The following is a 14,349-nucleotide window of genomic DNA, read 5'->3' as shown; positions in this document are numbered from 1 at the left end:
GTCCCCCTGGAGAAACGACAGAGGAGCTGGTTTTTGGCCCAATGGAAGACAGTGATCAAGCCAACAAAAAGGGTGATGAGGTGCCTCCAGCTGTCGCCCTGCCGCTTGCTACGTCTGAGCCAGATGTATCTGCACCGGAGAATGTCGTGAACCCAACAGCTGTCGGCCATGAGGCCGTCGGCCCAGCAGATGTCAGTTACGAGGCAGTCAGCCTGACAGCTGTCAGCTCCGAGGTCGTCAACCCGACAGCTGTCAGCTCCGAGGTCGTCAGCCCAACAGCTGTCAGCTCCGAGGTCGTCAGCCCAACAGCTGTCGGCCATGAGGCCGTCAGCCCAGCAGATGTCAGTTGCGAGGCAGTCAGCCCAACAGCTGTCAGCTCCGAGGTCTTCAGCCCAACAGCCATCAGCTCCGAGGTCGTCAACCCAACAGCTGTCGGCCATGAGGTCGCCAGCCCAGCAGGTGCGAGTTGCGAGGCAGTTAGCCCAACAGCTGTCAGCTCCGAGGTCGTCAGTCCAACAGCCGTCAGCTCCGAGGCCGTCAGCCCGTCAACTGACGGTTCCGAGGCAGTCAGCCCAACGGATGTCAGCTGCGAGACAGGCAGCCTAACAGCTGCCAGCCCCGAGGCCATCAGCCCATTAGCTGTCAGCTCCGAAGCCGTCAGCCCAACAGCCGTCAGCTCTGAGGCCACCAGCCCAACAGCTGTCAGCTGCGAGGCCGTCAGCCCAACAGCTGTCAGCTCTGAAGTTACCAGTCCAACAGCTGTCAGTTCGGAGGTTATCAGCAGCTGTCAGCAGCTTTCATCGGCAGCTGCCAGTTCTGAGGCCGTCAACGCAGCAACTGTCGGCTCTGAGACTGTCAGCCCAGCAGTTGCCAGCTCCGAGACCGCCAGCTTAACAGCTATCAGTTCTGAGCCGGTCAGCCCAGCGGCCATCAGCGCTGATGTTGTAAGCCCAACAGCTGTCAGCTCCGAGACCGTCAGCCCAGCAACTGTCAGCCCGGAGACCGCCAGCACGGAAGATGTCAAGCCTGAGGCTGTCAGCCCACCGGCTGTCAGCTGTGAGGCGGGCAGCGCAGCAACCATTACCACAGTTGCCAGCCCTTCAGGGGAACCTTCCCCAACTGATGTGCTCACTCCGGTGGGCGCTGATGACGGCGACGCGGCGTCACTTCGCCTGACGCCTACCACAGCGCCAGTGGATAGCGTCGCTGTTGCCCCAGCTCAAGCTGCGGGCCCGGTCGATGCTGGTAGTGAAAAGCCGACGACCGATGTGTCGATGCTGGCGGGCCCTCACACCTGTGAGGTCAGAGAAGAGACCGTCGGTGTCGGTGCTGCATCTGTCAGTCCTGATGCCAAAGCCGAGGGCAGGACTGCCGAGCGGTCCGACCCGGAGGCCAGTCAGCCCACTTCAGCGGAAGAAAGTCTCGCCACGGGCGCGCCGACGCTGGAAGTCTCCCAACTAAACGCCTCGGGCGAAGCCCCAGAGGCGGGCGAGCCACCACCAGTCCGCTCGGAGTCCGGCAGCACTGGCCCAGTCTGCTCGGAGTCCGGCAGCACTGGCGAAGCCTCGAAGACTGTCAGCCTGACAGCCGTCATCGAGACGACGGACGGAGCTGACGGGCACCTTGGAGTGGACGACTCGGGCACTGTGGCTGTCGGCCGGACAGCCGTCATCGAGGCGACGGAAGGGGCTGACGGGCACCTTGGAGTGGTCGACTCGGGCACTGTGGTCCGGACAGGCAGTACCTCAGGGGACCGTCTCGTGGCAGACGCTGCTGGGGAAGCGCGAGAGAAGAATTATCCCACACTAGGCGACCTTAGTGCTGATGAAGCTCGAGAAAATACGCGGTCGGAAACGGTGCAATTGACCGCCGAGGCGGCTGTGAAGGATGGGCAGGCATCGGCTAAAACGTATGCGTCAGTCCTCAGCTCTGGCCTGGGCCCGGCGAGCTCGACTGCGTCAGTCCCCAGCTCTGGTGTGGACTCGGCGAGCTCGACGCCCACCGTTTCGCAGGCCGCTGAAGTTGAGGAAAACCCTTTGTCTGGCATTTTATCATCGTCGAACAGCGGACCTGACAGTGAGGAAGGTGAGCCTGTGATGAAGCCCGATGCGACATCAGTCGGCAGCGGCATCCGTAGCGCTGCGACCAAGGTGACGGACATCTCGACGGTGGCCGAGAAAGCTGCCGGCCTGGACGAGGAGAGACACACTGAGGCCGTCGCTGTACCGGTCGCCGGTGGGACAGAAGTCGCCGAGCGGGAGGGGGTGGATACTGATCCCATTCCAGTCAGGTCCGGCGTTCACGGCTCTGACTCCGGGGAGGCTGCTGCGTGTCAGCGTTCGATAACAGAAATTCCGGAAGCTGCCTCATCCGATCAGCAACTCGAGGTTGGATGTCCATCATCGACAGACGTTTCTGCTGGTACATGCAAACCAAACCCGACGGCTGAAGGCTCCCAGGCAGGTGATCCTGACCTTAACGAAGCCGCCCGGCAGCTCAGGGCTGGCGGCGTAATGCCCGCGGCTTTGGACAGCAGCGCACCCCAGGAAAAGATGTCAGGCAGTGACTCAACGGACCCCGGAGAGGCCGCCAAAACCGAGGAAAAGGATGGAGACGGCGACCCGCCAGCCGCCAGTCCCAGTACCGCTGCCAACGAGGAAAAGTCGGCGATGGACGAGTGCAGAGGCATGCCACCTGGCGCTGACCCCGGTGAGAACACACCCACAACCGGCCACGTGACGTCGGACAAGCCGGAAGGGGACTCGGCTGACCCAGAAACCGTCACGGTCGACCACAGGCCGGCCAGCTCAGCGGTGCCGCCAGCCGGGCCGTCCGTGGACCCGATCGACGCCGTGTCCGTCGGCCCTATGTCTGCGGCTGTAGGCTCGCCGGATCCAGTCGACCCGGCGCGCGATAGTCAGGTGACAGTTTGTCGAAACAGCGTGGATAACGCGGCGTCAGTCTGTCCAGAGGCCACTGATACCCCGGCGTCAGTCTGTCCAGAGGCCACTGACACCCCGGCGTCGGTCTGTCCAGAGGCCACTGATACCCCGGCGTCAGTCTGTCCAGAGGCCACTGATACCCCGGCGTCAGACTGTCCAGAGGCCACTGATACCCCGGCGTCAGTCTGTCCAGAGGCCACTGATACCCCGGCGTCAGACTGTCCAGAGGCCACTGATACCCCGGCGTCAGTCTGTCCAGAGGTCACTGATACCCCGGCGTCAGTCCATCCAGACGTTACGGACACCCCAGAGTCAGTCCGTACAGAGGTCACTGATACCCCGGCGCCAGTCTGTCCAGATACCACTGATACCCCGGCGTCAGTCTGTCCAGAGGCCACTGATACCCCGGCGTCAGTCTGTCCAGAGGCCACTGATACCCCGGCGTCAGTCTGTCCAGAGGCCACTGATACCCCGGTATCAGTCCATCCAGAGGTCACTGACACCCCGGCGTCAGCCCATCCAGACGTTACGGACACCCCAGAGTCAGTCCGTACAGAGGTCACTGATACCCCGGCGCCAGTCTGCCCAGACGCCACTGACACCCAGGCGTCAGTCTGCCCAGACATCACCGACACCCCGACGTCAGTCCATTCAGGCGTCACGGATACCCCGGTGTCAGTCTGCCCAGACATCAGCGACACCCCAGCGTCAGTCTGTCCAGACGTCACGGACACCCCGGCATCAGTGTGTCCAGACATCAATGGTGCCCCAGCGTCAGTCATTCCAGACGTCACAGACACCCCGGCATCAGTGTGTCCAGACGTTACGGGCACACCAGCGTCAGCCTGTCCAGACGTCAGCGACACCCCCAGCGTCAGCCTGTCCAGACGTCAGCGACACCCCAGCGTCAGTCTGTCCAGACGTCACCAACACACTGGCATCAGTCTGTCCAGACGTCAGCGATACCCCAGCGTCAGTCTGTCCAGACGTCACGGACACCACGGCGTCAGTCTGTCCAGACGTCAGGGACACCCCAACGACAGTCTGTCCAGACGTTGTGGACACCCCGGCGTCAGTCTGTTCCGACGTCAGCGACAGCCCAGCGTCAGTCTGTCCAGACGTCACCAACACTCCGGCGTCAGTCTTCCCAGACGTCACGGACACGCCTGCGCTGGACGCCACGGAATCACCGGCGTCCGTCGGACCGGAACTTGACGCAGCAGCGCCACGCCAGAAGCCGGCAGCGTGCGTCCGGGCTGACCCGGCCGGGACCGTCCCGTCCACCGACGGCCGGGGGCCGGCCGACTCAGAACGCCGCCCAGCTGATACGGTGGCCGGCCGCGCCGCTGACGAAACGGCGGCGCCCGTCGCGCCAGCCGCCGCCATGGTCACGCAAACCGGTCCTGGTCAGGGCCCTGCCGCACCTGAGTCATTAGCCCTTAGCCCTGAAGCCTGTAAAAATCCGCACAATGGGCCGGCCGGCTCAGCTGCGGCGGCGGACGGCATGGCCGGCGGCGGGCCAGCAGCCGCCGGCGCGCGGGGGTTGAGCGGCCGCGACTGCAGGGGTGAGCAGCCCGCCGCGCTGACGGCCGGTGACACCCCTGCCGCCAGGTGCGGCGAGCGGCGCGCCGCGTCCCCGCGCCCGGCCGCCGCAGAAACGGACCGCTCGATTGTATTGACTGCCGACGGCGGCGCGGCCGCCGCGAAACCGCAGATGGGCGGCGGAGCGGGCGCGGCTCCGCGCGACGCCAGTGGGCCCAGCAGCGGCGGCGCGCGCGCCGGCGAGGCCAGCGCCCCGGGCGAAAGTGAGCGGCCGCGGGCGGAGCCGGACGAGGGCGGGCCAGCGGCGCGCGGCTTTGTCAGCGTGGTGGCCGTGGGCGCGGCCGGCAGCACGGTGGTGCACACGGCCGCTGGCAGCGGCGGCGACGACAGGCCTCCCGTCACCGTCACTAACGTGACGGGTGTCGAGCGCGCCGCGCGCGGCAACGTGGCTACCGTGGAGGTGACCGACTCGCCGGCGGGCGCGCAGCCCGAGGGCGCGCCGGCCGCGCGGCGCGTCCCCCCTGAGGAGGTGGAGGTGGTGACGGACGAGAAGACCAACTCGGTGCTGGTGACGGGAGAGGTGCGGCCGGCGCCGGACGAGCTGCGCAGTCTCATAGCGCGCTCGCGCCAGGCGCGCGACGAGTTCGTGCAGATGACGGTGGGCCGTGGCATCTCGCCAGAGCCGGCGTCGCGCCTCGCCGACTACTTCGCCGGCCTGGACGCACCGGCGCCGACGCCCGGGCGGCGCGGACCGCGAACCCCTGAGGTGCGGCGCCGCCAGCGCTCGCCGGACGGCGCTGAGCGGCGCGTCAGCACCGACGGCGAGATGCCAGACGACTTCGACGACGGCTTCGACTTCGGCGGCGGCGACGACGACGAGTACGGCTACGACCACTTCGACTCGGACGAGCGCTACTCGATGGAGGAGCAGGAGTCGTTCAGCGACGCGTCGCAGGAGGAGGCGTACACGGAGGAGGAGATGCGGGGACTGAGCCGGCCACTGGACTTCACACTAACCACCATCATCGAGGAGAGCTGCGAGGAGAGCGACGTCGATGAGCGCGCCGCCAAGGAACGCACACCCACCGCTGACCCGTCATCGGAGCTCGAGAAGTACTTCTTCTTCGACCTGGGCAACGGGCCGTACGAGCCGCGCAAGGTCGGCAACGAGGAGAGCGAGTGCAACGACTCGTTCAGCAGCGACGCGTCAGCCTCGGTGTACAGCGAGCTGTTGGACACGGAGGACGCCGACGGTGACCCGGTGGAGCAGGCCGCGGCGCGCTACTTCAACAAGGGCTTCCTGGGCCTGGGTCTGGTGCGGCAGCCGTCGATTCGCTCTGCTGGCGAAGACTCTGAGGTCCAGACGGACGGCAGCGGTAGCGTCGGCAGCGACTCCGAGGGTCAGCCATCTCCCGAGCAGCGGCGCAAAAAGGTCACGCGCTCCCGCTACCGGGCGCAGTCGGGTGACGTCAGCGGCAGCGGCGGCGACGTGTCGGCGCGCGAGGTGTCCGACAAGAGCGACGGTACGTCCAGTGACGAGGACAACCCGCCCGATCCGACCGCCGACGAGACGGCCTTCGAGAAGACGGACGGCCAGTTCGACACGATTAAACGGCGCAAGAAGAAGAAGCTGCTGGCGTCCGGCGGCGACCACTCGGACCGCGAGACGGCCCTGGAGAAGGTGGCTCGCGCGATGGAGGAGCCGGCGGCGCTGGCCGTGGCGCGAGCGCCGGAGCCGCTGGCCGCGCCGGACGCTGGCCGTGATGCCAGTCTCCACCAGCTGGACAAGACGGGCGAGGCGCGCCAGAGCCGCGACAGCGGCTTCCTAGGCAGCTCGGACGACCTGCTGAAGGAGGCGGTAATCAAGGAGACGGAGGAGCGGCCAGAGGAGGCGGCCAATCGCGTGACGCCCGACTCATCGGACAGTGAGGGCACGGCGCGCAAGACCAGCTCGGTCTCCGGCTCGCAGCGGTCCGCCTCCGGTGAGGAAGGCGCCGCCGGCGGCAGGAGGTCGACTACACCGTCAGCCAAGGCCAGAGACGCCGCCGGCCAGGCGGCCAGTTCGCCGGGCGCCAAAACGCGCAACAAGGTAATCCGCAAGGACTCGTTCAACAACTGGAGTTCGGACGAGGAGACCAACATCCTGATGGGCCGTCTGCGACAGTTCTTCCGCACGACCATCTTCAGCGCGCCGCGCACGGACGTGCACGGTCCGCAGGCGAAGCCGGCCCAGCTGCTTTCGTTCGAGAGCGAGCTCACGCGCATGATGAAGAGCGTGCCTGGCATCAACGAGGCGCAGGTGCGCGAGATTGTTGAATACCTGAGCAGCGAGGACACGTGGAGCGACTCGTACGACAGCTCCGACTACACGAGCAGTGACCTGGAGGGCGCGTACGCCGCCTTCAACCCGGCGCAGCCCGACTTCATGACGCAGATCCAGAAGCAGATCTCGCAGAGCTGCCAGCAGATCATCCAGAAGTACGACGGCTCGGACGCGCCGCCGCCGCCGCCCGTCCAGCCGCCCGCGCCGGCGGCCGCCGCGCCGGCCGAGCCCAACGACGCTGTGGCCGTGTACGAACGGTTGATGGGCAGCTTGCGCGGCCTGTCGCAGCCGACGCAGCCGCCGCCGCCTGTGCCCGCCTCGCCTCCCATGCTCACTAAGGTGATGCAGCACGTAGGCGACCGGCTGGTGGCGCTGATGCACGAGGTGTCAAGCGGCGGCGACTCGACGTCACTCAGTGACCACTCGCCCAACCTGAGCGTGCGGCTGCCGCGCGCGCGCGACTTCTTCACCGAGTCGTACACGTCGAGCCCGAAGCACGGCCGGAGCCGGACGGCGGCGGCCGAGGCGGCCGTCTCGAGTCCGGACCTGACGCCGGGCCACTCGCCGCACGTGCCGCGCTCCGGCTACCTGCGGCTGATGACGGCGCCGCCGGCCGCCTCCGACGACAACATTCTGGCCTCGCTGGAGACGGCCTCCTCGCCGACCGGGCCGCGCAAGTCGGTCGGCAGCACCGGCTCCATCGACTTCAACAAGATCCTGCGCGACAGCAAGCGCAAGAAGAAGAAGGAGTTTGACTCGTGCCACAACCTGGTGGAGAAGAAGGACGCGGAGGAGGGCGAGCCGACGCTCGGGCGCACCGAGGACAAGTGGACGCGCCTGAGCGGCCGCGTGAAGTCGGAGGGTGACGTGAGCGTCAAGTCGTGCGGCAGCGGCAGCACGCTGACGATCGGTCGACCGCGCAGCTCCGAGTTCTCCTCGTCCGAGCAGGTGGACTCGGACTCGACACTGCGCGCCGCCGACAGCTACGAGAAGCACATCGGCCAGCGCAACACGCCGCGCTGGTTCAGCAGCCGCTCCAGCCTCGGCAGCAAGAACTCGCTCAACACGTCGCTGAGCAGTGAGACGATCACGGCGCGGCCCGAGGCGTCCGACAGCGAGCCGGAGGACCGCCGGCCGCGCCGCTTTCTCTTCAACTACAAGCGTCGCAGCAGCGTGCCGGACACGAGCCCGCTGCCGGGCGAGCCGGCGCCGGCGGCCGACGTGCGCTCGACGACGCTGCCGCGCTCCACGGCCGTGGGCGGAAGCACGGGCGCGCTGCCGGTGCCGAGCGCGGCAGGCTCGCTCTCGCTGCCGCGCGGCCGCGTCACGCCGCCGCACAAGGCGGTGCACCTGGGCGTGTCGAGTCTGGCGGCTGACGCGGCCCGCTCGGCCCGCTACCGGCCGCCGGGCTTCCGGGCCGCCGGGCCCACCTCGCGGCGCGCCCTGCTCGGCGCCCGACGCTCCTCGTGGTCCCACAAAGGTCAGTCCCGGCGTCCGCGCCCTCGCTCGCTTTGTGTCGCCTGTTGTGTGTGTGTGGGTGGGTGTATGTCTGTGTGAGTGTGGGTGTATGTACCGTGACGAAGCAGGGGAGGGGCGCTTGGCTGCGGCTGCGGACGGGATGTTTGTGAAGCGGGCGTTGCACGTGCCGTTTGCTGATGTCGATGTGCGGGACAGTTGGTAAGATTGAAGCGGTGGCGTCCACTATACGCTACGTCTTACGGCGCTGCAATCTGCCGCTGGCTCACATGACTGGGCCTCTCACTGTCTCTGCATAAGTGGTAGTTACCACATTCAGAAGGCTGCGCAGCTCATCACACCAGCGCTACGCAACGGCTGTCGGAAGACATTCGACTGACATCTTGATTTCCTAAGTAGCGCCCGTCGTACGGCGGGCTCATGCCGTTTGTTAGTACGGTTCCATTCAATTATCTGGCCACTCATTGGAATGCGGGACACAGGCGCGCAAGAAAGTGTGACGTTCATTCAATTGTCTTCGTTACTTATGCAAGTTCCAACGATTCTTGACTGGGGAAGCGTTTCTGGCGTGCTCATTGTTTCCATTCGGGTCCGCTCGACGATTGAGTGTATCCATTTCACGAGGCACAGGTCACTAGGTCGGCTCCACTCGCCTTACAGTTCCGCTCGTCGATCTGTGGCGGCGAGTGCCGGTCGCATTAGGGCATGTGATGTGATTGGGCATTATTTGTGACGCTGGGCCGCATCGTACACGTTTGCGATCACCGTAGCGACTTGAGGCCTGGCGCCATCCGCCTCTTCTCTGTGGGACATCTCTTCCGCCTGCGCTCGTGTTGCCTTGGGTGCAACTGCGCGTTTAAGTAGAAACACATGCGCGTAGATAGCACGCACGTGCGCGCGCACGCCCGCGCACACCCTCTCTGGTACGGACACGTCGCTGTTGGGCCGATTCCCAGCGCGATATTGCTATAACGCCAGTCGCTGCAATGCCGCCATGGTTTTATCACTGAGGTGAGAACTCATTATACACTCGGCACTTTTGTGTCGTTTCTACATACCTACCCGTGCAAGGCTGGTGTGAACGCCTGCTGGCTTCCGCCTCGATAAGAGCACGGACCGCGAACGCCGCGGTGAGAAGCCCGGCAGGAAGCGTGGTGAGGTTCACGGCCGGGAAGCGGACTGCACGAGCCTGGCAGCGGGCTCGCTCTCACGCCTCCGCACGACACGCCTGGGGTGTGCCGAGCCACGACACGCGCGCCGTACTCACGCCAGCGCGGCGGCACCGGTGCTGCCTGACTTTCCTCGTGTCTCGGCACTCCGTCCATGGTGTTTTGATCTGATGTGATCTGATCGGGGTGTTGCTGATGTTGGGCTAAATACGGGATGTTTTTATCTCGTAGCACCGTAAAATTTACGCATTTTGGAGGAAATACGAATACTTGTTCGGTGTTTTTAGTGGCTTTTGATCCCTCATCCGGATTTGCGTTTTTCATGATACGAACACAAAGGGGGCGGATGCAACCCACCTGCTGTTTCAAACAAAGCAATTATCTTAGTGTAGCAAAAAATAACAAGGGGTGGCCTCGGTGAGATCTCGCGATTGGTAATGTGTTTTATGCTGCCAGGCGGGGATGACGTAACCGGGAAGTGGTGGGATGAAGGGGACGGAATAAGCAGTTGTCCCCATGCGCACCGACACGGGTAAAAGTATGCTTTTGCACCTCTAAATTTTGGGGCGCCCCTTTGCCCAAGTTGAGCGTTTTGTAGCCATACTTAGCCTACGAAATTCACATCAAGGAAGCCCATAAACAAGCTGGGGTACCAAATCCGTCTCAAAAGACCCCTTGCTGCATAAAGGGACACATGTTCTGGATACAAATGCCCACATTTGTGTTAAGGAGGCTCATTTTCTCGCTTGGAAGGCCCCCGTTAGGAACCAGAATTGTGGACATTTATTCGCGCGGACATTGATACTTATACTGCAACTGGGGGCGTACCGCCCCCCCCCCCCCACACACACCCCTGATACGACACTGCCCATGAGGTCTCCCGTGACATTCACATTCGTGTTTGCCTCTCGGACCATATCACAATAGCCTTTCTCTACAGGTCGTATGATATAGTGGGTTGCCTCACAGGCGCAGAGGCTGGTGCTCGTGTTGAAGTCGTGCGCGTCCGTTTCCTGTGACGTCAGCGCGGTGTGTTTTTCTTTGTAGCGCATCACAGCTGGATGCGCGACAGACTGCCATCCCTTACCACGACCCGTCCAATCCTTGCGCAAGCTGTGGTAAGAACGTCTTCCTCACGGGGTGTGGCTCTCGCCGCGGCCGCTCTGGCCCTTTCTCTCCAGCTGGCACGGCTCGATCTGGGGCGAACTGTCGGTCGGTCAACAGGGTTATCGCTCCCACTCGCGCCAGCCGCTCCTGAACGGCCCGGCCGCGGCCCGATTGACCCTCTGTCAGGAGCCGGCCCCATTGACCCTCTGTCAGGGGCCGGCCCCATTGACCCTCTGCCAGGGGCCGGCCCGATTGATCCTCTGTCAGGGGCCGGCCCGATTGACCCTCTGTCAGGGGCCGGCCAGATTGACCCTCTGTCAGGGGCCGGCCAGATTGACCCTCTGCCGGGGGCCGGCCCGATTGACCCTCTGTCAGGGGCCGGCCCCATTGACCCTCTGCCAGGGGCCGGCCCCATTGACGCTCTGTCAGGGGCCGGCCCCATTAACCCTCCGTCTACGGGGGAGGGGCCTCAGAGACCGTTGCTTTTTCAGGATAGGTATCTGAACGGTCTCGAGCGCAGGGCTGAAAGTTTGAGCGACTGAGTTTGCGTCATTGTTACGAGTGTTAAAAATTCAAGTTTCTCGCCTTGCTTAGTCATGATCACCTTGATTGGTCATGGTCTTTGACCTCTTTCTCGAAGGCATTCATGCAATATTTGGCTCGGAAGTGACAATCAGGTGACGCATATTCTTTGCTGGATATTTAGTTTAAGGATATGTTTTAGACTATTGCTCTCAACGTTATCAATCTCACGTGCATTTTTATCTCTCTGCTTACTTTTGCAGGTTCAGGCCATTCAAATCTTTGAATTTCAAGCTTTGTATGTCCAGCTTTGACATTTGTGAAAGTATTTGAGCTCTTGAATATCTTACTATTTGAACCATAATGACGCATTCATTCTTGCTTTCATTAACAACATTACATTCATAACACTCTTGCTTGCGTAAGTGTGTATTTTTTAGTTTTGATGTAGCTAGACTGGCAAGTTCAACAATAGCCATCAACCCCTAAACTCGGCTTGACATACTACACCCCCAACAGATCCCATCTGTTGATTTTCAATAGCGCCTTATCCGATAATTTTCCTAGAGCTATTCATCTCCGTTTTCTTCCATTGTCGCAGCACACTTAATTCGTGAGATAACAGGAGGGTTAATAAACAGCTGCTCTGGGCTGGGATGACCTGTCAAAGGTCACGTTCACCGCTGCTCACCCAGACATACGCCTGTGTTTTTCAACGCTGTTTTTACGCGTCTCTGGCTCGCTTAATTTTCGATACATTTCGCCCTCCACGCTTGTGGGGCGGAGGTAAAAGCCTGCGTAAGGAGCGGGGAACGGCCTGGCCGTGCTGGAGAGCCCTCCCGGATCCCAGATGCATCGCTGATGAGCACACACGTACGTGTCATCCATAGCCACACCAGTGCTGGCAGACCTGACGCGCTAAGTCAGTTCGTCTGTCAGTCAGTAAGTACTTCTGACACGTGACCGCTGGAGGGGTCCGGCAACCCCACCCCTCGCAGATGTCCGGCGGGTCGGATGTCGCGTGATCGTCCGCCCACAGAGCAGCGGGCAGCGGCTCGTCCCGCTCCCGCCCTCCCGAACAGCCAGCCCGCTCAGCTGGCTCTCGTGATGACGGCTGGTCCCGGCTCGCCCAGCGCTTCTCACGGCCTGGTGGGAGATCATTGATCACTATCAGTGCGCCGAGAGCTTAGTGGTCTTCGCTGTTGGTATTTCGAGAGCTTACATGTCCTCGCTGCTCATGAGATCCCAGAAGGTTACGTGCGTCTCATTTCTATCCCGAGAACTTGACGTCCCCCCATAACTATCCAATGGCTCGGCATCCTGCCTTTTCAGCACCCCCGATACTCTGTTTGGAGGGAGCAGTGCTCTTCGCTCCATGTTCAGCAGCTCAGTGTTCCTCACTTTATTTTACAAAATGGTCAGCGTTCCCCGCTTCTTGTCATGGATGGCCTATCCCAGTGCTCCTCTCCTTCTGTTCAGAGACTTCAGCGCCCATCAGTCCTCACCGTCTGTCCCAAGATGCGCTCCTGATCCCCACTCCCAGTGGTCCCCACCGTTTGCGCCGTGACTTCGTATTCCTCACCATCTGTCCTGAAATCTCGTTGCTCCCACCGTCCGCTCCAAGACCTCGGTGCTTCTCACCCCCTGCATCGAGACTACAGCACTCTGTTTGTCATCGTCTGCCTCAATAGTTCGGCATCCCCCGCCGTCTGCCCGGAGGCCCGACTCTCCCTGCCTCAGACCCCGGCAGCCGGGCGGACGGCCGGCGCCCGTTGCCGCCTGCGGCCCTGTGCCGGACCGGCACTGCCCCTCCCCTACCCCGTGCGCCCGTATCGGCCTGGCCGGGCGGCCGCGGCCGCCATGCCAGACGCTGCAGACCGGTGGCGTCACGTGAGCACGCCGCGTGTCGGCCGGTCGGGCGGCGCCGACGTCACGTGACGGCGGGGTCAGGTGTGGCGCTGCAGTGCACGCGGCCGTACGCCGGGTATGGGACCGTGCTGACTGACACCGGACGCCTCCAGTGCCTCAAAGGTCACAGCTTCCCCACGTGTAGCGATCGTATGTGCTGGGCCGGGGCCGACATGGCCAGGGGAAGTTTGCGGCTGGGGATCTTTTTCACCTGTCCTTGAAGTCAGGCGCTTGCTTGTCTCATGCACTGGTATCGCCAGTGTCGTTTCCGGTTGCCTTAGTCAAGGCGCGGACTTTCCCAAGCTCCCCACATTTCAGACTGTCATGCCTATTCTCTCCTCTCACCCCCTTGTCCGCTAGCCACGCCGTGCTGCCTTTCGTTTGGTCTGCTGTTTTGTCGCTCCACACAATCTCTCCCGCCCTCGTGCCATTCTCGCCTTCCCGGTGATCCCGGCGCCTCCACATGGTTGGCGGTCACGTTCTCCGAAGTTTCCCGTCGGCTCGCCACCGTGGCGGCGTCGTGACCGGGGCTGGACACGCTGCTCGCGACTCTCACCGTCGCCGCGCGGGTGAGAGTGCCACCCTCGTCCGGCTGCAGGGAGTGAGATCGGCCCGCAGAGGGAGGCGGCCGTCTTTGTGGCCGCCGCGTCGCAGCACTGCAACAGGCAAGGTCAAGTCAGCGGCGCGGCGTACACCCCCGCCGTCCATTACACGGCGATTGACTCGGCCGGCGCGCTCGGCTCGCCCGGGGCGCACTGCCGCTGCGCAGCCGCCCGCGCGGCGCCGCCTCAGCAGGTGCGCTCCCCCTCCCCCTCCCCCTCCCCGCCCCTGCTCCCCGGCCGACATCTCAGCGCCCGCTCCTGGCGCGAGGGTGGCCGACCTGTCGGCGCCAGAACCAGTTTGGTCGACCGTGAAAGTCCTGCACGGCGGCAGGCCGGCCCGGCTGGCCGGCGGCCGAGCCATGCACCGCACGGGCGTGCAGGTGGCGCTGGCTGTCCGACCCGACCGGTGCCGACGGCGCACGAGCCCCGTGCAGCCGTCGCCATTCGACCCCGTCCGGACAGGCCCAGGAGGGGGGGGGGGGGGCGGTAGCAAAGGGGAAGACTGGACCGCGCTGAGGGTCTGACGACGGTCGGCTCCTGATGCGTGGAGGGGGTTGGGGGATGGGGGGGGGGGGGGGGAGGAGAGGCTGCAACGTTGTCGGACGGGTTTGCTTCGTTGTAAGACCCCGTCGGGTGCCAGCTGGAGTGTGGTTCACGGCTGTCCCGTGATCGAGATCGAGATGAAGCTGGCAGGGACGATCGCCGCGCATGACAGCTGGACCGGTGTCATCTGGCAGCTGGTGTCAGCGATCGGTGGC

General features: G+C 63.7%; 2 protein-coding genes across 2 annotated transcripts; both read left to right on the top strand.

The window, feature by feature from the left end:
• The first annotated feature begins 1,189 nt into the window (after positions 1–1,189).
• On the top strand, positions 1,190–4,370 carry LOC119102305 (mucin-19-like). The gene is made up of 3 exons (XM_037225671.1): positions 1,190–3,203; positions 3,336–3,831; positions 4,354–4,370. Exons 1-3 carry the CDS (start codon positions 1,275–1,277, stop codon positions 4,368–4,370), a joined length of 2,442 nt encoding a protein of 813 aa, XP_037081566.1. The 5' UTR covers positions 1,190–1,274.
• Positions 4,371–4,811: 441 nt separating this feature from the next.
• On the top strand, positions 4,812–8,183 carry LOC119102304 (actin cytoskeleton-regulatory complex protein pan1). Its single transcript, XM_037225670.1, has 2 exons — positions 4,812–8,088; positions 8,172–8,183. Exons 1-2 carry the CDS (start codon positions 5,137–5,139, stop codon positions 8,181–8,183), a joined length of 2,964 nt encoding a protein of 987 aa, XP_037081565.1. The 5' UTR covers positions 4,812–5,136.
• Positions 8,184–14,349: the final 6,166 nt, after the last annotated feature.

The sequence above is a fragment of the Pollicipes pollicipes genome, unplaced genomic scaffold, assembly GCF_011947565.3.
Source record: "Pollicipes pollicipes isolate AB1234 unplaced genomic scaffold, Ppol_2.1 Scaffold_5724;HRSCAF=6776_pilon_pilon_pilon, whole genome shotgun sequence".
Taxonomy (NCBI): Eukaryota; Metazoa; Arthropoda; class Thecostraca; order Pollicipedomorpha; family Pollicipedidae; genus Pollicipes; species Pollicipes pollicipes.
The sequence above is the reverse complement of the archived record's forward strand: the minus strand, read 5'-3'. Positions and strand labels throughout refer to the sequence as shown.